At 41.0% G+C, this 27415-nt stretch overlaps 1 protein-coding gene across 2 annotated transcripts in view; it reads left to right on the top strand.

The window, feature by feature from the left end:
- The window catches only part of DNAH9 (dynein axonemal heavy chain 9), a 336893-nt gene that overhangs the window by 190904 nt on the left and 118574 nt on the right, over positions 1-27415 (top strand). For both annotated transcript variants that reach the window (XM_045824289.1, XM_045824290.1), the window contains exons 43-45: positions 2977-3173; positions 11348-11510; positions 13887-14010. In XM_045824289.1, the coding sequence (XP_045680245.1) occupies positions 2977-3173; positions 11348-11510; positions 13887-14010 (484 nt within the window). The remainder of the gene's footprint in view (positions 1-2976; positions 3174-11347; positions 11511-13886; positions 14011-27415) is intronic.

Genomic DNA, 27415 nt, shown 5'->3' on the forward strand with positions numbered 1-27415 from the left:
GGAAAAAGTAGTGGTTGGTGGTCCCATACACACAGGCAGTGGCTGGCAGACCCCGGGCATGGGGTGGCAATAGGCAGACCCAGTGAGGGGTGCAAGGCTGCTGGCTGACCACAGACACACATTTGCGTGCAGATAAACCAGGCAAAACGGGAAGTGAGACAGACCACGCAACCCAGGGCTCCAGTGCCAGGAAATAAAGCCTAAAAGCACTGATTGAAAACACTTGTGGGAGTTGAGGTGCCAGGAGAGATTCCCAGACTCACAGGAGAGTTCGTTGGAGAGACCTACAGGGTCCTAGATCGTACACAAGCCCACCCACCCAGGAGCCAGCACCAGAAGGGCACAATTTGCTTGTGGGAAGTGGCAGAAAGGACTGAAATATGAGAGCAGAGCAAGTGCCATTGTTTCCTCTGACCCAGCCCCACAGACAGCATCACAACCCAGTGACTGGGCTGACCCCCCCCCACCCCCCGTGAACACCTAAGGCTCTGCCCCTCACTGCGTAACAGGCGGGACCAGAACAACAACAACAAAAAGTTTCAAACAGAAGAACAGATCAAAGCTCCAGAGCCAATACATCTAATCAACCAAGAGATAGCCAACCTATCAGATGCACAGTTCAAAGCACTGGAGATCAGGATACTCACAGAATTGGTTGATTTCAGTCACAAATTAGATGAAAAAATGAAGGCTACACTAAGTGAAATGAAGGAAAATGCACAGGGAACCAATAGTGATGGGAAGGAATCTGGGACTCAAATCAATGGAGTGGAACAGAAGGAAGAAAGAAACAACCCAAACAGAAAAGAATGGAGAAATAAGAATTCAAAAAATGGGGAGAGGTTTAGGAACCTCCAGGACACCTTTAAACGTTCCAGCATCTGAATTATAGGGGTACCAGAAGGAGAAGAGGAAGAGTAACATGTGGAAAACTTATTTGAACAAATAATAAAGGAGAACTTCCCCAATCTGGCAAAGGAAATAGACTTCCAGGAAGCCCAGGAAGCTCAGAGAGTCCCAAAGAAGTTGGACCCAAGGAGGAACACACCAAGGCACATCATAATTACATTAGCCAAGATTAAAATGAAGGAGAGAATCCTAGAAGCAGTAAGAGATAAGGGGACAGTCACCTACAAAGGAGTTCCCATCAGACTGTCAGCTGATTTCTTAAAAGAGACCTTGCAGGCAAGAAGGGGCTGGAAAGAAGCATTCCAAGTCATGAAAGGCGAGGACCTACATCCAAGATTGCTCTATCCAGCAAAGCTTTCATTTAGAATGGAAAGGCAGATAAAGTGCTTCTCAGATAAGGTCAAGTTAAAGGAGTTCATCATCACCAGGCTCTTATTATATGAAATGTTAAGGGGACTTATCTAAGAAAAAGAAGATAAAAAACATGTATAGTAAAATGACAGCAAACTCACAGTTCTTAACAACCACACCTAAAACAAAAGCAAACTAAGCAAATAGCTAGAACAGGAACAGAACCACAAAAATGGAGATCACATAGAGGGTTAGCAACAGGGGAGTGGGAGGGGGAGAGAGGGGGAAAGGTACAGAGAATAAGTAGCATAGACAGTAGGTAGAAAATAGACAGGCGGAGGGCAAGAATAGTATGGGAAATGTAGAAGCTAAAGAGCTTATGATATATGAACATGAACTAAATGGGGGAATGTGGGTAGGAGGGGGTATGCAGGGTGAAGGGGAGATAGGGGGAAAATGGAACAACTATAATAGCATAATCATTAAAATATATTTTTAAAATATACAATAACTCTTTGCTATTTAACTCTTTCTACTCCTTTCTTCTTAAAACCAGGCAACATTCTTGGCTTCTCTGTAGATATCACTGGCATCCTCACTTCCCCTTCATTAGGTTTGATGAATCTTGCCTCATGGGCTTATATGTGAGGTACCACATTGAAGACCCACCCTACAGTGCCCCTGTGTCCCGGGCAATACCCCTGCTGGTGACCAGCATGCTGGTTACCTGTTTTGCAGGTGGACCTCCCAGTCTGAAATTTAGGAGAAAAGAATGGCAGTTGGGGACTATTGCTTGTGCTGGTATAAATTTTACTTATGTATTAGAAAACCTATTCTTTCTTGGACTTACTTCCTCTACAACTCTTTTTACTCTTGAAATCTCAAGTATTTGTGTTTTGATAAGTAAGCAATTCCTTTCTGAATCAAAAAAGTATTAGCCATGTCTTCAATACTTAGAGACTGGGTTCGCGGTAAAGAGACACAGACTCCATATCTTTGAAGCTGAGTCGTGCTAGGCATTTATTAAACATGGTAAGGTTTGTCCTGGGGACAAGATTTGACACACAAGAAGCCCAAATCTTTGTGGAAGTTTCATAAATAGGGGGTTCTACTGCAAATGCTTTAGGATTATCAATGTCCTTATAAACAAACCAGTCACCTAAGGATGGCCTGTGGCATATTCTTCAGAATCTAATCCCTCTGTGCTGAGCTCATGGAGCTGGGGCTTGCTCCCTCTAGTGTGCATTATCACAGGAAACAGCAAGGATGTTCTATGACATTGCTGTGGATTGCAGAGCAAGGCACTTCGGAACAGATGTTGGAGGGATGAGGCCACTGGGTGCATCATGATCTCCTTCCCTCAACACTGGTGAAAGAGACCCTGCTTAGAGAAATACCCACCATGTCCCCAACTACTTCGCTCAGAGATGGAACCCATTTCTGATGATACTTGTGAGAAGGGTACCTCCCACCTTTCACTACCCATCCTCAGCCCAAAAAGAGTAACAGACACCATCCATGACTTTGTGGACACAGTAAACAAGTGTTAAACACCAGTCTCAGTGGGCTTCTTAGAAGGAACAGTGTTAGGATCAGCACTGATTTCATTTTGGGAGAGTGTGTAGAGAGAAATGGGAACTCAGATGTCTCTACTCTGTGTGGAACCAGAACTGAGATTTGATAAGGAGGGTGCTTGTCCCTATATCTCCTCAACAGGATATCGAAGAGATCATGGAGCAGACTCAAAGCCTGAACATGTATTGCCACTTTGCAAATGGCATCGGCGAGCCTAAGTACATGCCTGTGCCATCATGGGAGCTGTTAGCCCAGACTCTGGTGGATGCCTTAGAGAGTCACAATGAAGTCAACACAGTGATGGACCTGGTTCTCTTTGAGGATGCCATGCGGCACGTGTAAGTACGCTTTTCTTGTTTTCTTTTCTCAACTGCCTCCTCTCCCCACTGTCTGGGGCCTCACTCGGGCATTTGAGGACATTTAGACAAAACCAGGAAACCAGCTACTGCTGCTTCTGTGGAGGTCAAGGTGGCAGCTGCGAGAGCAGCAGCTGATACTCCTGCCACTGGCCCTAGGGGGCACCATGGAGCTGAATGCAAGCAAGCCAGGATTTATTTCCTTGTCTGTCACTTACTGTCCCTGGGCTGGACCACAGTGACACCATGGGAAAATGTGAGAGAACAAATGGAGCACCAGACAGCTCCAAACCTGCAGCCCCACCCCATACTAGTCCAAGGGCCAATTTTATAATAATGAGATTAGAGCTTTTTGTTTAAGTGCACATGTATTTCCAAAGTTAAACATCTTCACAGGTGTCGTTGCTATCAAATGAATTGCTGACATAGTCACCAAGCCTCCCAGATACTTTACACTCATGCCAGTGCTGCCCTATCCTGCTCTTTACATTCTTCATTCTGTGTCCCCTTCACCACCCCTCGCTGCCTGCCCAAGTTCTTCCTCCCTGTCTCCTGATACCCATGGTCTTCAACAGAAAACTCTACTCCACTTTCAACTCCTCTGAACTGTTCCTGCATTGATAAAGTCTTCCTGAACCCCAACTGGCCCCTTAGTTGAGGAAGGCTGCTTTTTCTTCCATATTCTATGGACTCCAGGGCCTAGAGAGAAGTAGGTACTCCCCTTACCCCCACCTCATCCCAGTAGCATATTTAAACCATTTCTCCTTTCATCCTTTACAAAGTCCAGGGGTTTTGGGGGAGCGGGGTTTGAAGCATAAGTAATTGGACTTCCACTCTCATTACCTCTTTTTGTTACTATCATCTGCTAGCATCCAGTTCCACACATCATTTACCAGTGACCTTGGTGCGAGGACTGTCCTGTCCTTGGTCATACCTTTCTTCTCTCCTGGCACCTGTGCAACACCTTGTCTTTTTGTCCTCAGCCTCTGTAGCTCCAGTGCTCTTCCCTGCATCCCATCTCAGCCACTTATTCACATGTGCTGTCCTAGAACTTCCATCATCAGTAACAAGCCCACCTCCAAATCCTCCATGTCAAGCATTTCACACTCTGACTAATACTTCCTCCCCTTCCATTCACCTATCTAGTTTTTATTCCAGATGTTCTTAAACTTTATCAAAACTTTATTACAGGAAAAGAAATGAACTGCTTTCTTGAACTCTTTTAACCCTTAGGGGTTTTTTTTTCTTAAAGACTTTATTCATTTTTAGAGAGAAGAGAAGGGAGGCAGAAAGAGAGGGAGAGAAACATCAATGTCTGTTTGCTTTTCATGCATCCCCTACTGGGGACCTGGCCTGCAACCCAGGCATGTGCCCTAACTGGGAATCAAACTGGTGACCCTTTGGTTCACAGGCCTATGCTCAATCCACTGAGCTACACCAGCCATGGCTTTACCCTTTAGTCTTTTCTTTCTTGCACTACCACAGACTCAATCATCCTGGTGCAAGCTCCCTAGCTTTCCTTTCATTGATTGCATCCATGTGAGAAAAACTTACTGTCGTCATTAAACCCCACTGTCTTGTTGATCCACACCTGCCCCTAAGCATCTGAAGATTATTGAAGAACAATCCCCCACCATGTTCATTTGGTTTGCTTCAGATTTTCAGACACAAATATCAAAGGGGCCCTCAACTTTGGTAGAAATCCTCCTCTGCCACCCTTGCTGACTTCCCTACCCTCTGGTGCCTGCATCACAGTTTTTCTTTTTGAGCTTTTAACACCCCTCCCCTCTCTTCATTCACAGTTAATGAGCACCACTCTTACTTCACTGAGATAAGGAAAGCAACCAGAAGAGAATTTTCTCATCTCCTGGCCATCAAATATAACAGCCCTATCTGTATCCCACCTGCATCTTACACACAAATACTGACTTTCCTAACAGTTCAGTGATTGTTCATACCTAAGGTCAGTTCTTCCAGCTGTGCACTAGATCCCATCTCCTCTCACCTTCTCGGTGACTCTGCTCCTCCCTGCAATTTCCTCTCCTCTCCAATTCTTTCCCATCCTCTCGCTCTCTCTTTCTCTTTCTCTGTCTTCCTTCTTACCTTGTCATCATTAATTCATTAATTCCCTGATCATATGCATTAATGTAAACATGCCATATTATCATTTGTCTAAAGAGAATAGGCTATTCTTAATTCTACCATCCCTTTTCATCCACTTACCCATTTCTCTCCTATTTATAACCAAACTCATCAAAAGGGTTTACTTGTCACACCTTCCCATTTATCATCCTCTTTTCAGTCTACTTATTACCCCTCAAACAAGGAGGCTCTTATTGATGTCACCAAAGACCTACCTCTCGCTAAATTCAGTTGTCACTGGTGGGTCCTGCCCTTGTATTACATGACTGCTCTGCCGCATTTGCCATGATTAACTACTCTATTTGTTTACATCCATCCATTCATCTGATGGATGTCCTAGTATGAATTCAGGGATCTTTGTTTTATTCACTGCTAGATCCCCAATACCTAGGACAGTGTCCAGAACATAGCAGGTACTTAACACAAATTCTTAGCACATCACATGAGAATAAATGATGAGGATAGAGTGCTGAGGGGTGCTGTGACTTGAGACAAGGTGGTCAGAAAGGCCTCACTGAGAAGGCAGCATGTGGGGTGGCACGTAAGAGCTCCACTCACTAGAGAAGTCACTATAGGCCTGGTGCCTGTGCTTTGTGTACATCAGTTCATTTCGTTTTCACCAAAACCCTGAAGAAAGCAAAGCCGAACGTCACACACCCCAGAAATAGGCAGCCAGAGCTAACACTAACAATACTGGGCTCTGGAGTGTTTGCTCTCAGCCATCATGCTATGGCGCTTCCTCATGTGCTTTTTCTCTTTCCCCTGGTCCAGTGTAAGCTCCTTGAGCACAGACCTTGTCTCACTGACCACCAAATCCCTGGGACCTTGGACAGTGTCTGGCGCATAGTCAGTGGTCAATGAATAATGGTTTTAAATTGTCTGTTCACTAATATTGAAGAGCTACCTGAGCCTGTGTCACAGTTAATGTGATTTCCAACATGGGTGATCAACAGGCTGATACTGTTTTAGCAATGGAAAAGCAGCAGAAATCACTGTCTGAAGGGGGCAATTCTGAAGAATAAAGTGTATTTGGATGGAACACTTAAAAGTATCAGTGTCCCATGACTTCATTCTTGCACTGCCCCTCCCTCCCCTCTCTGAGCCTCCTCAACCCAAATCTTTGCAGCTTCTACCAGCTAGAAAGAGCAGAAAACAAAACACTAAAACATACAGTGAGAGACACAGACAACCTAATAATTTTGGGAGATTCCATGACCTCTCATCACTGCACCCAGTGCCCAATGTGGAGGGGTCTGGACTCACTGCAAGGACATTCCACCCTCTGATACCCCAGGTGGGACTAGGCAGGGCAGAAAGGATGCCCCAGTATGCATTTCCCAGGAAATCACAGGGCCAGCCAGGGCCGTGGGGCCAGCCAAGGCGAGGGCCTATGTTTATAGGTGCAGTAAGGCCCATGCTCATATTGACAAGCATATTATCAGAATAATATTATCTGGCTATTCTCACCACCTGGGTTCTTAACATTTTCTTTTGTTTGATTCCCCTGCACCTTTCCTAAGCTTTGCTCCTTTTGCCCTGAACTTATTAATGGAGCACTGTGGAGTAGTTAGTTGCAGGTACTGTGGATTATTATGAGCACATGTACTGTACATAGAGCCAGACCCAGATTTCTGTCCTGGTTCTGTCACTATTGGGCTGTGCCCCTTCATGAAGGACACTGAACTTCCTCAAGCCCAAGTCCCAATTTCCTCCTCTGCAAAATAAGGCTAATAAGAATACCTATATTGTAGGGTCGTTGCTCTGTGTGAAATGCTTTGCAGTTAATAAGCAGTCCACAAATATTTGTCTTTTCTTATATATATATATTTTTTTAAACTTTTATTGTATTGTTTCCATTACCAGTTATCCCCCTCACACCTCTGCCCCCACAATCACTGCACTGTCGTCCATGTCCATCAGTCCTTTTTCCTTTCTGCTCCATCCCCCAACCCCCTAACCTCCCTGTCTTTTCTCTTTGTGCTGTTGTTTTCTTGCATTCAGGTACCGTTCTGCTTTCCTATGGCCTTCCTTCATGACCTCCACACATTCTTGTTCTGCTCTTTGTCAAAGCCTCACGCTGGATCTTCCCCCTGCTTTTGGCATATTTTTAATCTATCTTTTTTTTTATCTTCATTCCCACATATTCTTTTCTGCCTCCTCTTCTTTTCTCTTAGAAAAAAGTTCCGATGTACTTCTCTTGCTTCCCTTCCTTTGTGTGTCCTCCCAGTGCTTGCGCGCATGCACATTCACTCTTCAATGCTCCAGCTTCCTCCAGCTGTGCTGTGGTGCAACTTCAGCTTTTGTTTGTGATCACCCAGAAATTCAGTAATGAATTAACTTAGACTGCCTTGCTTTTCTGGCCCAGCAGCTCTCTAGAATATTGATCTTCTTTTTAAATTTTGTAATTTAAATGCAGAGTACTTTGCCCTAGTCAGAGGTTGTTAATGAATCCCCAGCTGGAGTCCAATGCTGACAGTTGCAGACTGAACCATTCTTCTTTGGAAATGTCACCACTAATGATGTATTTTCCATTAAGATATTGAATCACATGGACCATGCTAAGCTGAGTTGAGATCTTCTAGAACAGAGCTGGTGTTAGGCAGCCCAGAGCACCCAGTTGGACTTCTCCTCTTCATCCTCCATGCTGGCCTCCCTCCTTTAGTAGTACATTTCTGCCCCCTCCCTTTTTAATTAGAAAAGAGGACCTAGATATCTTAGCACCATGGTTTCTCCTTTTTTCATTGTAGTCAGACACCCTCTAATACAGACAGAAAGCAGATGATTCCTTGCCCCTGGCATCATGGATGATTGTGTACATCACCCCAGATGCAATGCTGAGTATAAGATATGTATCATCCTCTTTAATAGAACTGTATGGAACATTTTTAGTGTGCTAAGACTATACAGAATACATGATGGCATAGACACTCTTCCAATGTCTAGAAAGTATGGCTTAATAAGGGAGCAAGAACAGTAAATCTGATACAAAACAGGGTACAAGTATTATAATAAAATTATAAAGAAAGTAAAATCATAAAAGGACTAAATGTAGATCAATTAATAACTCCTAATTATTTGGAGGAATAAATTTAACTACATAAATTTAGTGATGTACAGTTTAAGTATGTCCAAAAACCTTAAAGTTTCTGTAATTCTGAAACATTAAAACTAAAATATATAAGTGCCCAAGTGGGGGGATATTTTGAAACATACATAAAAGGATCTTACAAATTTAGAAGAATAGTTCAGTTGAGAAGTAGGCAATGGACAAGAAAAGAAAATTTATAAAAGAAGACATGATAAGAAGAAAAGTGTTCAATTCTCTAGAAATCAAAAAATTAAAACCATAATTGTTTCAACCATTAAATAGGCAAAGATTAAAAAATAAGTCCCAGCCAGCCCTGGCTTGTATGGCTCAGTGGACTGAGCACCAGCCTGCAAACCAAAGTGTCACTGGTTTGATACCCAGTCATGGTGCATGCTTGGGTTGCAGGCCAGGTCCCCAGTAGAGGGTGCACAAGAGGCAACCACACACTGATGTTTCTCTTCCTCTCTTTCTCCCTCCTTTCCCTTCTTGGTAAAAATAAAAATAAATTTAAAATCTTTAAACAAAGCATTGCTTCTCTTTAAAAAAAATAAGACCCAATGTCAACAAGGGTGGAGGCAAGTCTCTCCAATCTGCAGTAGGTGGGAGTTGTTGACTAACACTTCTGCTTAGCATCTTCTTTCAAAATATAAATGTGTCCCATAGGAGAGATGAGGCAATAAGGATCCACAGACATTAAGTTTATTGATGCTAATTCTATGACTAAGTCATCAGTATATGCAAGAAATTTGCAGTAATGAAATTCAAACCACAGAAGCTTAGCATGAGCCCTTTAACCTCACACATGCATTTTGTTGATGTGTCAAACTCCACCCCCCAAAACTTCCCTCAAGCCCTCCTCCAAATTGGGGTTAGCTAGACCCTAAGCTGCTCTACCTCTAATTACTATTACTTAATTTGAATATGGAATTTTTCATCATAATATCATTAACACAAGACAGGGACACAGGACTACAGCCTGTGCAATGCAATCTCAGATTTACCCGCTGCTCTCTGTGGTTGGACTTGACCTGAGTTCTTGTTTTGCACATTCTTCTGATCCCAAGGCCACCAACACTGTTGTCTCTTCCTCCTTATCTTACCCACTTCTCCATGGGGGCTTTGTTACTGTGATATGTATCCCCAAACTCACTGACTTAACACATTTTTATTCAACTAGCTTAATCTTACATATTCTCAGCCTCCGATATAATGGATTCACCTTTTGATCAATCCTACTTAAGAAGAGTATAAATTGGTGCCACCATTCTGGAGGTCAGTTTTTCAAAAAGTCATAAAATTGTTTTACTGTTTGACTTGGCAGCTTTACTTCTAGGAACTTATCCTATGGACATAAACATATAAATGAAAAGTATTCACATGGCATTCTTTAAAACTGGAAAATATTGGAAACAACTCAAACATCCAACAGTAGGCTATTGCAGACAAGGAAGTTAGTCTATACAATGGAATCTTGTTCCACAATTAAAGCATGGTTTAGCAGATTACTCAGTGGCACAAGGAAATAATCACAGTATATTGCTAAATGAAAAAATGATCTCAAAACTCTATGTTCAGTATAAATGTAAAAACAACTTTGAAAATATATGGAATAAAGACACTGGACTAGAGAACAGGCTGACAGTGACCAGAGGGGAGAGGGGAGGGAATTTCAGGGGAAAAGGGGAAGGGTTTGCAGGAATAAGTATAAAGGACACATGGACAAAAACAAGGAGGGGGGTGGAAATGGGAGGGAGGTGGGAAGGGTTGGGGTGGGCTGGGATGGGAGTAAAAGGCAGAAAACTGTACTTGAGCAACATTTAATATAAAATAAAAAATATATGGAATAAAATATATTGAGGTTTCAGATGTAATAAATGTATATGTACATAAATATATACTTACAAACATATAGATACTAGGGAAAACTTCAGAAGAACATATAATTAATATTAGTAGTGTATATGCAAGATAGAATTGTAGTTTTTCTGTTTTATGCATTTGTATAATAAATAGTTATTGTTTTTAAGATGATAAAAGAAAAGGGCACAGGAGTTATTCTTATAAGAATGTAGGTACCTCACATAGGTATGTACATAGTACTGAAGGGAATTTTTTTTTTAAAGGCTGCTGGTGTGTCCTGAAGGGCAGGCTGTGAACAGCTCAGTAGCACTTGAGGAATGGCAGGAGGAGTGGGCTCCTCAGGGGTGAGGGGTGGTCTAAGCCCAGGGCCTGGGAACATCACCCCACTGCTGGGGTGAGGATATGCTCACTGACAGTAGTAACTATGGCTGCAAAGGAAAGGGTCCAGAAGCCAAGGAAGTGGTGCCTTGTAGGAGCATCCACAAACACTCATTACAAGGGCATCGACATCCAGGAAGGATAGAAGAGAGAGAGCTAAGAGCCACTGCAGGGCTCTCTGTTACTCGCTGGCTTTAATTTTGCTGCTTTTCTCCTAAGAGAAACAAATTGTTCTATGCTTGTCCTTCAGCCTTCTCCTGATTTTTTTCTAACTGTACGCTTTCTACCTTTCTCTTTTTCCTGCCTCCTCCTCTTGCCTAAAAATGCACAGATAGATGAAGCAAAATGAGGTGGGGAGGTATGGCAGTCAGGTGTGGCCGGAGAGGGGCGGAGGGGGAGGACTGATCCGCTCCCCTGACCGTCACATTCCTGCCCATCACATCCCTGCCCACTGCACTCCACTCCCGCCTGGCAGCCCTGAGCTGTTCCTCCACTGCTCTAGTTCACCAGTGGTGACTTCATTCCACTTGGTCAAGAAGGCAAGGCCAGATCTGGGGACAACGGAACTCAAGTTTCCCACAGCTGGGCCTATGCTCAGCCACCAAGGAGGGTCCCGGTTCTCTCTTCACACATGCTCCTCACAGGGGAGAGTAATTGGAGCCACGTGCTCCTGCCTCCTTCCCTTTAGCTGCCGCATCAATCGCATCCTGGAGGCCCCTCGGGGAAATGCGCTGCTGGTGGGCGTGGGAGGCAGCGGCAAGCAGAGTCTGACCAGGCTGGCGGCCTTCATCAGCTCCATGGACGTGTTCCAGATCACGCTGCGGAAAGGCTACCAGATCGCAGACTTCAAGGTGAGGAGGCCAGGCGGCTGCCAGGAGGACACTAGGCCTTCCGCTGCTACCCACAGCTCCCTCTCATCAGCCCTTCACTTCCCTTGCCCAGAACCTTCGCTTAATTGCCTGCCCATTTTCTTCTTAGATTCTGGGCTGATTGATGACTGAGGCACTCTTTCCTCATCATTCTCAGCCCAAGGACACTAGCCTCCCCAGGGCTGGGGTGTGAGGCCTCAGGGGCTTGGTCCGACCTATGCAGCTTCAGTTTGCGCCCAAATCCGGAGCACATCTGTTGGGTTGGCCAAAAAATCTGCTTCTTTTTTTCCTTAAAATGAAAAACTTTTTTTCTCATTTTCTTGAAATTTTTTTTTCATTTTCACCAAGAACTTTATTGATTTGAGTATTTTGAGTATGTCAGCTATCTCCCACTTAGTATAACATTGATTGTTCTGAATTAATGACTCAATTTGATTGCTATCAAGGGCTTCAGCTGGTCTATTCACCCACAGAGCATCGTCCAGTGAGAAACCTGCAGCACGAAACTTTGCAAAGCACTTTTGACACATTCAGTCAGTCACAACACCTTCTCCATATACTGCACAAAACTTTTTTAATGTTTCAGTTGTGATTTTACCTTTCTTGAAATAATAAAGCATAACATGCTGAAAATGTTACATATTTTCTTCCATCTTCAATATTAAAATGGCTACACAAAAAAATTCATGAATTTTGATAAGTTTCTCAATACACACTGATATGACAGCTATCACAATACAATCTAACAAAATTATTTTGAATGAAGTTAAAGACAACTAAGTGCCACTAGAGCCATCTTATGGGAAAAAACAAACAAACTTTTTGGCCAACCTAATGTATCAAATTCAGCACTCAGCTCTCCAGCAGCTCTAATAGACTTAGAAGGAACTCTGACACTCTGCCCAAGTTTTATAAGAAATTTATATTTTGAAAGATGTGTTCAGTAACCCTCAGCCGCTGGGACCTTCAGTGACATTTCCAGACATCAGGCACTTAGGAGCCACAAGGTACACTCTGGAAAGTGAAGAAAAGCTCTATATAAAGATTTCAAAGGTCACTTCATCCAGCTCCCCCCCCCCACACACACTTTTATCCCTGGTCACAATAGAGGCACGATAGGGAGTCATGATGGGGTTCCCAGCAGGATGCTGCTGTTGCTGACCCTGGGAGAATTCTAGCCAGCCCTGAGCCAGACCTACCCACCTTCACAGTCTCCCAGCTAGTGATGCTCACTGCACCTGTAAAATACAGCTCAGCCTTCCAATGACTGGCTGAATCTAAGGTCTTTCATGCACCAGGGTCACATCAGGTCAATCTTTACTACTTCCAAAAAGAGAGGAGACAACATAGTGCCCATGAGAATTATGCATTTATAGGATAACCCAAGACTGTGGTTCTCAACCTTGGCTATATACAGAAATACCCTTCAAATAATGCTGGTGCCAGCATCCCACCCTCCAGAAATCCTGACTTAATTAGTCTGGGGAGTTGCCTGGGCACCAGGAATTTTCAAAGCATCACCCAGAGGATTCCAATGAGAGTTGAGAAACATTCATTATCTTTGGTAATTCTGCAAATACATAAGGTTGAGAACCATTTATCTACAAGGAAGCTTATTAACTTTAAAGGGGAATTTATTTGGACATGAAGGAAGGACTTCTCTAAGGAAATGTATGAGGCTGTTAGAAAAGGAGCTTGGAATGGTGCAAGAGGCAGAAGACCAAGGTTAGGGAGTAATGGCTGAGCTTTGTCAGATCAGCAAAGGAACTGAAACTGACTAAGCTGGAAAACTTTAGGGCTCAGTATCCTAGCCCCACACTCTTATTTACCTGCAGTTTTGAATGGATGTAATTTCCTACCAGGTGAGTGTGTGTGTCTCCCAGTACATTTTTTTCTAGCACAAGTCCTTTGCTGAAGCTAGTCATAAGAAACAAAATGCTTCTAGAATATAATATATTGATGCCCAGGCAAGTTCCCCAGGTACATGACTCTTCTCTTAAGACCAAGAGCAATCCCTTGCTTCTGGGACAGGTCACTCACTCGCATGATGAGTCTTCTCTGTCCTTTAGAAAGCTCTTACCTCTGCACAAAGCAGGAGCTCTAGAAGATAATACAAAAGCCACAGAACTAAAGATCATCACTGTTTAATTTACTTGCCCTTCCCGATTGGGATCAAAGCCTGGGAATGAGCATATTTTTCAGGTTGTCAGTGCAACATAAAGCTCATCCCTCATTGTCATTTTGCTTTATTTCCCATGAAAGAAGGCAAGAAAGTGACCCCATTCCTAAAGAGTGAATGGGGATATCCTGTAAGAAATCCTTCTTCTCAGAGGTCTCTGATACTGATTGTTTTTGCAGATGGACCTGGCCAGCCTGTGCCTGAAAGCTGGGGTAAAGAATCTCAGCACAGTGTTTCTCATGACTGATGCCCAAGTGGCTAATGAGAAGTTCCTTGTGCTCATCAATGATCTCTTGGCTTCTGGTAAGAGACTCTTTGCACTTACATGTCTAATACATTCCCCCTGGAGTTGGAGTCATTTGGTCCAAGGTCAGAAGAGCTGGATTACAGATATGAGGGGAAAAACTGATACAGTGGAGAATGGCTTCATCAAGGTTGGTCTAGAGTTGGTGCTGGACCTGCTGTTCTGGTTCTTTCATTTACCTTTCACTGCAAAACAACCAATAATTTTGGGGATATCTTAGTGGGACTGCATCTGATCATCAGGAGATGAGCAGGTTAAAGGCCTCCTGTTTCCTCCCCAAATCCAAGACAGACAGAAACTAAAATTCAAGTAGGTTACACATTAGCAGGAAGATATTCACACAGAGAACATGCACACAAAACACTTAGACAATAGAGTATGATTTGGTTGTCAGTTTAATCAATCAAGGATTTGGGCCTTTTGGAAGCAAAGTGGAAGCAACAACAGTATCTCTTCATGGCTTTCCTTGGTTTTCAAAGAACTTGACAGGGGATGGCAACTGTTCTATGACACAATCAATGAAAGCTAGGACTTCAACCAAAATTCAGATTTTGACTCTTTATTGTCCTTATTCACCCTTATTTATTTAGGAATTCAGGACTTATGACAATCATTCTAGAAAAATATATGCATGCAAATTCATCGAATATATAAAAATATATATACCCAAACATGGCTGTTATGGCTCAGTGGATTGAGCACCAGCCTGTGAACCAAAGGGTCACTGGTTTGATTCCCAATCAGGGCACATGCCTGGGTTGTGGACCAGGTCCCCATTATAGGGAGTGCAAGAGGCAACCACACATTAATGTTTCTTTCCCTCTCTTTCTCCCTCTCTTCCCCTCAGTCTAAAAATAAATAAATGAATTCTTAAAAAATATACATATATACCAAAAAGACAATACAGTACATAAATTATGCATTTTCAGAAATGTGAGGTGTGTGTATAATTTTATATTTATATTAATTAAAAGAAGAATAGAACTTTTCTGGCTCTTAAACCAGATTCAACATCTGCAAAACCATCTCTTCATCTGGATTAAGAACATGGTCAGTACACAGATGTTCCTAAATAAAATTTCTGCCTCCAGCTTCTTAGCATTTCAGAAAGCTCATTTCTCCACAGCTCACCACATCTCTTTAACAGAATGCTCTTTAGTTTATAAAGCCCAAGGACCATGATCACAATATACTTTCCCAAGTCTGTCTCCTGTCATGTGTTCAGGACAGCTCCTGCCATGCAGTCCCTAGGAACCTGACTGCTTCAGAACTGTTGTCTGCTTCGGAGTTTGTGCCCTTGTACCCCTGGCCACTTCACTATTGTGTCCATGAAGAGCCAGGGGTTCCTGGCCCACATTGCTCCGCAGCAGGCTCTGTGAGCACTCTGTGGCTTGTTCTGATGCAGGCCACAGCTCTGTGCTGTGCTGGCTGTGAATGTCACACCGATCCCACACTCTGGTACCTTTCCCAACTTGCCCTGATTAAGTCAGTTTATATCCAGGAGTTTGCCCACTAACTCTTACACCCTTTCGCTTCCAATCCAACCCATTTTTCCTTTCCTAAATACTATCTTTTTAACATCCCACTACCTCTACACCAGTATATCACCTACAACAGTGCCTCACCTTTTATTATTTTGTTAAATAATGAGAGGGGGGTCCAATTATCCTCCTATCCTCAAGCTGTGTCCTAAAGTCTAATTTCTAAAATAATCCAAAAGGGTAGAATTGTGCTTCCAAAGACTTACAGCTTTGGAAACACCAGGCATGTTGCCAGCCTCACTCCACATCTCAATTGGCTTCAATCCAGCCAGGTCACCTTGTCCTAAAATAACGTCTGAGACACAGAAGATGTTACACTTTTACCAAATGAAATTTAATTCCTCACTTAAATATTTTTAATTTTGTATTTAGGAAAAAACCTTTTTTTCAAGTTCAAATGAATTTCTGAAACCCTGCCCAGTGAAAACAATGAGTTCAGACTGCTTCAAAGTCATGGAGTTTCAAGCTCACATTTCCCTTTTAAGGCTTCTACATAGAAAAACAAAATGAAATGGAGGTAAAATTTAAAGTAACACTTTTCTAATCACTCTCCCTTTCTTCTGTACTACTTTGACAAGGGGAGTAGAGCACATCTTTGTTCTAATTTTCCCTGTCAGATAAATATTTTCTGTCTGGACATTAACTGACTGCCAGTCCAGGCAGAGCGACAGAACCTCCCCATCCCATTACTTTGTTGGTGTCATGGTCTTATGCAATCACCTTATTCTTGTATAACACAACAGGGACTAGGAAACTATACATTGGGCTTCCTTGCCATTAACTCATCCCTCTCTAGTCATCTACAAGTCCTGTTATGCTGAAGATAAAGCTACAGGGAGTGAACTCCACTGATTCAACTCTCCTCCAAGAACATTTTCCTCAGTGTCCCAATGATCTCACAACATAGGCTCACTGGCTTCCTCCCACACTTCTTTAGATCACTGTTTCATTTCCAAAATCAAATATTGATGGTAATTCATCTGATTAATCCCACTTCTGACACTAGCCAAACATTTCAGAACTCATCATTGTGTTGGTTGCATCTCAGGTGAGTTATGGATAAACAGGAAGATATCCTACAAAGTCATTAAACTCCTAGTTTAATTAGGAAAGGATACATAGTTACGTACGAAGTAGGGTGACCACCCAGATCAGAGCAAATGAAGCATATCATTGATCACCTCCCTTGGCTTACCAGAGTCCTTAATGGGGGCCATGCAGCTGCTGCTGAGACTAGGAATGAAATGTTCACCCTGGCTGAATCTGAAACATTTAATTCTTGCTCTGTCCTTATTGTCCTGTATAATAATTCCTGCAGAGTGTACTCTGGCCATTAAACCCAGGCATTTTAAAAGTTCTTACAAAATTTGTTCTCTCTTGGTTCTTGAACCAAACTCAGCACCAGCAAGGCTCCTTCCTAATCTAGAGGGGGAAATAGAATTATTCCCTGGCTTTCTGGGCAGCACCTGCACCTCGAGCTTTCTAGCATTTCTGGAAGCCCACTGTACTACAGCCCCAGCTAAGAAGACTTAGTCTGCTCTAGGTGTGGTATCTTTTCCTCTGCTAACTCTGCCAGATTTCATATTTCATTTTAGTTTGGGATTTTATGTTGGGACTTTCCTTTTGCTTTTCAAAAGGCATAATTATTCACTCCAAAATTAAGGTTTCTCTTCCCTGGCCCAGTTAGACCACTTTCTATCTATTCATATATTCAAAACTATTTATTTACTAAGCTCCCATGTTCCAGTTGGTACATACTCAGCTCAAAAATAAGTATCATCAGCCTCTTTGTGGTATATTGGATTAGTTCATATCCAGTTGTGTCTCCTCTCTTGTAAAGTCATGTATCTCTTTATCTCTGAACTAAACTGTTTTTAATATTTGGGCCAAATCTCTTTTTGGTATATAGAACATGAAAAGATCACCTCATCTCAAAAGTGCTTAAGATTAGATCCAAGATTGACAGATTAGTAGTCTGCACACATCATGTGAAAATGTGGAGTCTGGATATACTTGTAACAGATGTGGGTGGATTGGATTGTTCTTCTCCCATGTGTACCTGGAAACTGGATTTCCTGATGGGTCATCTATGCTTTACATAAGCTAAATTCTGACCCCTAAAAGGAAAAAATACAAAGCATGGGGCAAAAGAGAAGCTGTCAAGCATGCAGCAGACCTCTGATGCATGCACTGTAGTCTCACTGGATTGGTTCACTAGAGTCACCCTCACACCACAGACAGTGAAAAGTTATACTAGCACCTTCTTGGGTTTACAGCTGCCAAACAGAAATGCTGAAAGGGTAATGCAAAAAGATACTTGAATGACCAGCCTTTTCTTTTCTTCATGTGATACTAAATTCTCATCCAAGTTATTTGAGACTATGTCTGTGCATTCTACTACACTGCTAACCTCTCTGTCACTACCTACATCAAGAGAAAATCAATTGCCACCAGTTTTACTCTTTTGCCATTTCTGTGTCCATATCTTTTTTATCATGGCTACCACTGATCTTTTTGTCTTTTGCTTCAACAAATGCTGATACTTCTTAACTCATCTCCCTGCCTCCCAGGAATCTTCCCTCCAATCCATTCTCCTCACTACTTCCACAAGTGTCTATCTAAACTATAATTTGTTAATTGGTAACTCTAAATGCAGGATAAAATCCTTTTGTACAGAAAAAAAGCTGCCTCTGACCTCTTCCTTCTGCTCTCATTAGCCTCACCTCTCCCATTTTGATGTAATAGCTTCTCACTTCTTGAGGTGTTATACTGGGCTGTTCCCTGACATCCTTCCTTACTCACAGAGCCTTCTCCTTCTTTGTCTGGATCAACTTCTTCTCATATTACAAGATAGATCTTGGGTGTTTTCTCTGCAGGAAACTGTCACTGATCCACTGTCACCCCAATGACTGGGAAACCTCCCTTCATGTTTCTAGCACTCAGGGGTTGTACACACCACCATTATATGAAAACAGCATCATAAATTTATAAAATACAGAGTCCATCTTGTCTGCTGTTGGTTAAAATTTTTTATTAAATAATCCAGAGATACAAAATATAAAGATTAAATAACTACCATCCAGCTTAGGAAATCAAACAAGACTGATAAAATTAAAACCCTCTGTAGAGACCGTGTTGTTTTCATCATTTATGTTGTCAGCATTTAATGTATCTCCTGGCCCATAATTAGTGCTCAGGAGGTATTTGTTGAACCAGGGTGCACACAGCATGAGAATGATGTGCTGTCTTACTATTAGGTATTGCTATTGGACATTTGCTTTGAGAAGGTTTCCAGCCATATATCGAGAGCAACAGGGGTACTAAGATAGTCACTATACTCCTTTGCTTTTTATCCCTTGAGATCAGGGAAATGTCTTTGAAAAATGTTAGGCCTAGAGGGATTCAAAGCCTTTAAGCCAGTGTGAAGCTGATTCATAGAGAACCTGACCTGTACCTTTTGCCCTTTTTATCACCAAGCTCCAACTAACTGAACCATCTCCCGCTCTCAGGATCTGCTCCCCCAAAAGTAGTTGTAGCCTCTGAAAGCCCCAGACTAACACAGAGAAGATGATGATTAGTCTGACTTAACACATGGAGCCTGCAAGCATTTGGAAGCAGAAATAGGGCTTCCCAACTTCGGGTCTCAGGAGAAAACATTTCCAATATTTATTTATTTTATTTTATCTTATCTTATTTTTAAATATATTTTATTGACTATGCTATTACAGTTGTCCACATTCCCCCCTTTAGTTCATGTCCATGTGTCATAAGTTCTTTAGCTTCTACATTTCCCATACTATTCTCACCCTTTCCCTGTCTATTTTCTACCTACCATCTATGCTGCTTATTCTCTGTACCTTTTCCTCCTTTCTCCCCCCCACCACCTCCCCTGTTGATAACCCTCCATGTGATCTCCATTTCTGTGTTTCTGTTCCTATTCTACTTGTTTGCTTAGTTTGCTTCTGTTTTTGTTTTAGGTGTGGTTGTTAAGAACTGTGAGTTTGCTGTCATTTCACTGTTCATATTCTTTATCTTCTTTTTCTTAGATAAATCCCTTTAACACTTCATATAATACGGGCTTGGTGATGAACTCCTTTAACTTGAACTTATCTGAGAAGTACTTTATCTGCCCTTCCATTCTAAATGAAAGCTTTGCTGGATAGAGTAATCTTGGATGTAGGCCCTTGCCTTTCATGAGTTGGAATACTTCTTTCCAGCCCCTTCTTGCCTATAAGGTCTCTTGAGAAATCAGCTGGCAGTCTGATGGAAATTCCTTTGTAGGTAACTATCTCCTTTTCTCTTGCTGCTTCTAGGATTCTCTCCTTCATTTTAATCTTGGCTAATGTAATTATAATGTGCCTTGGTGTGTTCCTCCTTTGCTCCAACTTCTTTGGAACTGTCTGAGCTTCCTGGACTTCCTGGAAGTCTATTTCCTTTGCCAGATTGGGGAAATTCTCCTTTATTATTTGTTCAAATAAGTTTTCCACTTGTTGCTCTTCTTCTTCTCCTTCTGGTACCCCTATAATTTGGATGTTGGAACGTTTAAAGATGTCCTGGAAGTTCCTGAGCCTCTCCTCATTTTTTTTTAATTCTCATTTCTTCATTCTTTTCTGATTGGATGTTTCTTTCTTCCTTTTGGTCCACACCATTGATTTGATTCCTGGTTTCCTTTCCATTACTATTAGTTCCCTGTAGATTTTCCTTTATTTCACTTAGTGTAGACTTCATTTTTTCATATAATTTGTGACCAAATTCAACAAATTCTTCGGGCATCCTGATCACCAGTGTTTTGAACTGTGCATCTGATAGGTTGGCTATCTCTTCATTGCTTAGTTGTATTTTTTGTGGAGCTTTGATCTGTTCTTTCATTTGGGCCACTTTTTTTTTGTCTTGATGCACCTGTTACATAGCGATGGGCAGAGCCTTAGGTGTTCACCAGGGTGGGGTAATCCATGTTTCTGTGTTGTGTGGGGCAGGAGTCCGAGAGGGAACAGTGATGCTTTTTCTGCTCTCTGCCAGATTTCAGTCATTTCCCCCATTTCCCACAAGCAAATTGGGCCCTTCAGGTGCTGATTCCCAGGTGGGTTGGCCTGTGTACACTCTAGGACCCTGCAGGTCTCTCCAACAATCTCTCCTGTTAAGCTGGAGCCTTTTCTCCTGCCTCAACCCCCAGAGGTGTTTTCAATCAGTGGTTTGAGGCTTTATTTCCCTGCACTGGGGCCCTGGGTTTTGCAGTCCATCCTGCCCCCCAGTTGTTTCTCCTGGTTTATCTGCATGGGAATGTGGGACTGCCCTATCTGCAATCCACCACCTTGCCAGTTCTGCCTGCTGCTGCCTTGCCATCCAGCTGCAGCCTTGCGCATCCCGCTCCACAATCTGCCACCTCAGTGGGTCCACTAGCTTCCACCTTGCCTCAAGTCCTCTCCACCCTGGCTGCGCATCTCCACCCCTCCTACCAGTCTTGAGCAATGTTTCTTCTTTAACTCGTTGGTTGTCAGACTTCCATACAGTTCTATTTTCTGTCAGTCCTGGTTGTGTTTTGTTTTTAAATTTTTGTTGTTCTTCTTCTGGTTGTGCGAGGAGGCACAGTGTGTCTACCTATGCTGCCATCTTGGCTGGAAGTCACATTTCCAATATTTAAATAGTCTCTGCCTGTGTCACTGCAAAATCGCCTCTGTCAGTTCAGGTTCCTGCTTCCAGCATGACTACCTACATCACACAATAAGTGACAGGAATATTGTCAGGAAATATTGGGGAACAAATCTGAAAATACATACTTGGCTCCCAATCCAGAGGTGTTTATCCCCAGTTATTCCATCTGGCGATCTTCATAAGAGTCCTTGGGATCCTGTACCAAACACCACCATCGTAAGAATGCAGAAAAAATTTCTAAATGGCCTGAAGGCTTCAACATCTTGTCACTGAGGGTTTCACATAAACCAGGGTAAGCAAACTTTTCCTGTAAAGGAGCAGAATATAAATATTCTCAGCTTTGCAGACCAGACAGTTTCTGCCATAACTACTCAACTCTGTAGTGCGAAACTAGCCAGATGATCCCTAAATAAATGAAGGTGGCTGTGGCCAATAAAACTATTTATGGACAATAAAATTTGAACTCTATAATTTTCACATACCATTAAATAGTATTTTTTTCCAACCATTAAAAATGGCAAAAAACATGCTTAGCTTGCAGATTGTACAAAAAGAACAGGGCCAGAGTGCCCTGTAGACCATAGTTTTGCTTCTTCAACATCCATAATCTGATTCATAAAAAGCACCAAAAAGACATAAAACCTACATATTTTAAATAAGAGAAAGGTACAGAATGCAGACCTATTATTGCAGATAATAAAACCAAAGAGGGTCCAATTTCTCACTGGAGGGCTCAGAGATATTAACAGATAAGGAAATGCAAGTTATGAGAGGTGAAGGAGAAAGAATACTGGTATAGACCAGCTCCTTAAGCTGGGTGAAGCTGTCTCATGCCAGTTCTGTAGGAGTGTTTTTCTTTTTAAGATTCCTTGCCCTGGCTGGTGTGACTCAGTCGATTGAGTGCCAGCCTGCAAACCAAAGCATTGCTGGTTTGGTTCCCAGTCAGGGCACATGCCTGGATTTCAGGCCAGGTCCCCAGTAGGGGGCATGTGAAAGGCAACCACCCATTGATATTTCTCTCCCTCTCCTTCTCCCTCCTTTCCCTTCTGTCTAAAAATAAATAAATAAAATCTTTAAAAACAAAAATGTTGCCTGGAACTTTCTGAATCCCAACACGTACTAAATATTATTTCATTTTCTTAGCAGTTCTCTCTGACCTTTGTTTATCAAATGAGTCTGAAAAGGATTATTCTATTAATATTTATTTTGACAAGTTATAGCACAGGTTGTTTTCTATGCATGCTATGAAATATTTTAATGAGTGAAAATTAAATCAAGTTCACACAAAGAAAAAAGTAAATGGTTATTTTCACGATTATCTTTTTTAAAAATTTAGATGTTTTAAGTAATTAAGTTTAGTTAGTATAAAGCCTATAGTAAATGTCTGGCTAGACTGGTGGTGTCAAACTATGTAGGCCAGATGTTGTTGGGAAGTAAGCATCAGTTTCCTCCACATAGAGTTCAAGGATGTGCAGTGGCCTCACTGATAAATGGAATTGTCATTCCTAATCATTCAGATACTATTTGCCAAACCACCCAACTTAGAGGACCTCCCCCTAGTCCTCACATAAGGAAGCAGCATGGATAGCATGGCCCCAGAGGCTTCTGCTGTCCCTAACATTTATGCAATGCTAACATTTCTGTGTTGGTTATGGAGGAAGAAGGAAATGTGTGAACATGAGAACTGCAAAGAGGAGCTTGTATGTGATTCCAGGTCCATCTGAAGCCTTGTGCTGGAAATGTGAAAGAGCTTTTCTGATGCCCACAGAATAGCTCATGGCAAACCCCATTCACCTTCCCAGCACTGCCAGGGTTTTCAGACTGTAGTGATAGCACTCGAACCTCCCTAAAGTTCATCTCCTCTAGAGCACTTATGCCATTTAGGATCAGCCATGAAGCTATCTTTGTACCTCCCAGTCTGTGTCCATCTCTTCACAGTTTCTGCCTCATCTCCCACATTACCATTCTCCCTTTCTGAGGCCAACTATTCCTCCTGAGCTAGGAGCCCAGCCCCTGGATTCTAATTCAGAAATGTGTTATATTCTGTCTTTTCTTTCAATTCCTGACTCTCCCTCACAGTTTTCACATTCTCACCACCCACATTTATTTATGTTTTTCTATATTTCTTTACAAAATATTTTTGAATATGTGCAAAGTAATAAATCAATCACCCATGCAATTCTGGACAAAGAAGAAACTTCTTTGTTTCAAAGAACAAGCATCTAGTGTACATGTACAAGAGTTCTTTTACAATAAGTGCCCAAAACTTAGATTACTAAATTGTCTGGTTTGTGCATTTCAACTTGACTATGAAGTGCCAAGTTTCTTTCCAGAATTGTTGTACAAATTTACTCTCTGACCAATACAGGTGCCTGTTCTCTCTGACCAATACCACCAGTTCTTCCTAACCTCCCTAACATTTCATTTATCTAACATATTAATATTTGCCAATGGGTATGAAGTGAAATATCATTGTTTTCCTTTTCCTTATTACTTGTGACCTTGCAGCATCTACTCAAGTGTTTATTGGCTATTCCTCTGATGTGGACTCCAACCAGCGGTGTCCATGGTGTCATGGATGTGACAAACAAATTCACATGGACTACAGAAGTCCTATGGAGAAAAAGGGATGGCATGGCCACTCTCTGAGTGAGAGAGCACCCCAACCCTTGTCTAGACAGGCTTTTATTGTTTTTCTGGGAGGATTACATCAAGGAAGGTCCTCATTCATTATGCACAGGTTTGCTTTAGGTGATTACCTTTTACAGATAAAAAAGAAAAAGATGTTGCAAATGCAAGGGGAAAAGTGTTTGAACTGCTTACACTCCATTCTTGGGAGGTTTAGCACAGACTTTAGGAAGTTACTTAAAAGATATGCATTAAACATTTGCTGCCTTAACTCAAGGTGAGGGAGTTTTAGCAAAAGCAAGCCTCAAAGCAGCCTAGGTACAATGCAGGCCTGGTTCCCCATGGGAGAGCCAATCTGTGGGCCTGGTTCCTGTGTGCCACTTTGCACCTGTTGATTTTCCAAACCAGGGCTGACCTACACTCACCACTGCCATGCAGACTGGTTCCCTATATTCCTCTTCTATGAGTTGCCTACTTAAATATTTTCCCTTTAGCTCTTGGGTTCTTTGTTTTTTTCTTATGGATTTGTAAGTATTCTTTATGTATTCTGGATACTGACCCTTTGTTCATTATACAAGTTGTAAATAACTTTTTGAAGTCCATATCTGACTTCTGTCATACTGATTTAGTTTATATATTATAAAACTTACTTTCATATGCTTTTTTACTTTATGCTTTTTTTGTGCTGTTTCAGAAATCTTGTCCTATCCAACACCATAAAAATAATCTCATGTATTTTATTTTTAAATTATTACTGTTTTACTTTTCATGTTACTGGTAATGTCTTTTAATTCACCTGGAATATATTTTTGTATGGTGTTCTAATTTTATTTTTTAATATTAGTATTGAATTAACCTTAACATCACTCATCAATTAGTCTATCCCTTGTTTGCACACTGATTTTTTATATCAATTTTCTATTTGTATTTGGGTCTGTTTCTAGGTGTTTCACTCATTGTTCTATTTATTTACCCCAGGACCAATGTAACTAACACAGCACTGGAAGGAGACTTGATTTCTGGAAGGGCAAATCCCGCCTGGTTCTTGTTCACAAATATCATAGCCATTTTTACCCTTTGCTCTTCCATATAAATTGTAGAATAGGCTTGTCAGGATCAAAACAGAAACCTATTTGATCTTCTTATTGGAATTGCATCTTCATGATATTGGTAATACCGAATCATCCATGCATGAACACAGCAATATTCCTCTCAGTTTGTTTAGGGTTTCACTTACTCCCTTCAACAGTCTATTATACTTTTTACATCAAGATCTTTGCACATGTTTTGTATATTTATGACTGCCTGCCTTATTTGGGGTTTTTGTTTGTTTGTTTGTTTGTTTGTTTGTTTTGATATTCTAAGTAACTTTTTAAAAATTTTTCTTTTTGGCTGAAGTATAGAATGCCTTTTTATTTCCAATTTTAATTTATATCCAGCAGGCTTGTTGTTGAACATGCTTATGGGTTCTGATTATTTATGTGTATATTCTCTTAGATTTTCTATGAAGAAAATTAGATTTTGAACAATGATAGCTTCATTATTTTTTAACTACCCTTATACATTTAACTTCTTTTTCTTAACATTTTGCATAGCCCAGGACTCCATATAATGTTGGATAGAAAACATATAATAGTCATGCTTGTCTTGTTCCTGATTTTAGTTTTTCACTATTAGGCATGATATTTGCTTTGGGTCTGGCTGGGATATCTATTATAAGAAATCTCATTTATTCCTGGTTTGCTAATAGTGTTTAGAAATTTTATGGCATCTGTTTTAATTATCATGTTGTTTTTTAAAATCTACTAATACAGTGAATTCTTTTCATATATTTTTCTAATAATTAACAATCCTTACATTTCTAGGTTGGTCATCATGTATTTATTGTTATGTATTTTGTTAAGATTTTTAAAAACTTTACCATATACTGCCTCATTTATACAGTATTTTATCTAACTTTTAAATTTCACCAATCTGTAAAAAATAATAATTATGAGTAATTAAAAATATATTTTTATTATTATGAGTGAAGTTGAATGTCTGTTCACGTTTGCCAAACTGATTTGTACAAACAAGAAGCAACTAAGCATAATTTCAATGTGCATTTGTTATAACAAATGAGGCAAAGCATTTGACATATGTTTAAAAAACATTTGTACTTTCTGTACTGTGAACTCCCTTTTTGTATCCTTTACCCCATCTTTCTGTTGGATTGTTGATTTTTCTCTTTATTTGTAAAGATAAATCCTCACACACATATATATATATAGAGAGAGAGAGGGAGAGATATGTGTGTGTGTATGTGTATATATATATATGTAGAGAGAGAAGAGAATGTTTCTTCACATTTTAAGGTTAGCTATTTAACTATAATTTTAATTAAACATGTATTTTCTGTTTTTTCCTTATTTGGTGAGAACATTTTAGTTCTACTCTCTTAGCAAATTTCAATTATGCTATATAGTGTGGTCAACTATAATCACCATGTTACACATTAGCTCTTCAAATCTTGTTCATCTTCTTTCTTCTCTACTGCATTTTTTATTTATTTTTTAATTACATTCATTGGGATGACATCAGTTAATGAAGTTATACAGGTTTCATGTGTATAATTCTATGATACATCATCTGTATATCACATTGTGTGCTCACCACACAAAGTCAAATCATCTTTCATCATTATACATCTAACCCTCTTTGCCCTTTACAACCCTCTTGCACCCTTCCCTCTGATAACCACCCTGCTGTTGTCTGTGTCTATGAGTTTTTGTTGGTTTGCTTGTTTGCTCATTTGTTGCTTTCAGTTTTGTATCTCACATCTCACATGGAATACTACTTGGCCATAAGAAAAGATGAAATACTGCCATTTGCAACAACATGGATGGATCTTGACAACATCATGCTATGAGAAATAAGTCAGACAGAAAAAGTCAAGAATCATGATTTCACTAATTCATCTTATAATTGATAAAAGTTTAAACCCTTTTACTAACCTCTTCCTATTTTCCTCACCCTTCAGCTCCTGGCAACCACTTTTCTACTCTGTTTTGATGAGTTCAACCTTTTTTTTTTTTTAAGATTCCACATATAAGTGATACCATGCAATGTTGATCACTCTGTATTGTGCTTAATTCACTTAACATAATATGCTCTAGGTTCATTCACATTGTCACAAATAATAGGATTTCCTTCTCTTCTGAGGCTGAATAATATTCCTATGGATAGATATACACAGCATATTTTCTTGATTCATTCATCCATTAATGGACACCTGGGCTGTTTTCAAACCTTGGCTACTGTGAATAGTACAGCAATGAACATGGAAGTACAGATACCTTTTCAAGATAATGGCTTGATTTCTTCTGGGTATGTACCTGTAAGTGGGATTGCTGGATCATATGGGAGTACTATTTTCAATTTCTTGAGGAATCATCATGCTCTTTTCCATAGTGCCCACACCAGTTTACAATCTCACTAACAGTGTACAAGGGTTTCCTTTTCTCTGCATTCTCACTAACACTTGTTATTTCTTGTTTTTTTCCTATATATAACAGCCATTCTAACAGATGTCAGGTGATATCTT

The sequence above is a fragment of the Phyllostomus hastatus genome, unplaced genomic scaffold, assembly GCF_019186645.2.
Source record: "Phyllostomus hastatus isolate PE091 unplaced genomic scaffold, TTU_PhHast_1.1 phas_scaffold_55, whole genome shotgun sequence".
NCBI lineage: Eukaryota > Metazoa > Chordata > Mammalia > Chiroptera > Phyllostomidae > Phyllostomus > Phyllostomus hastatus.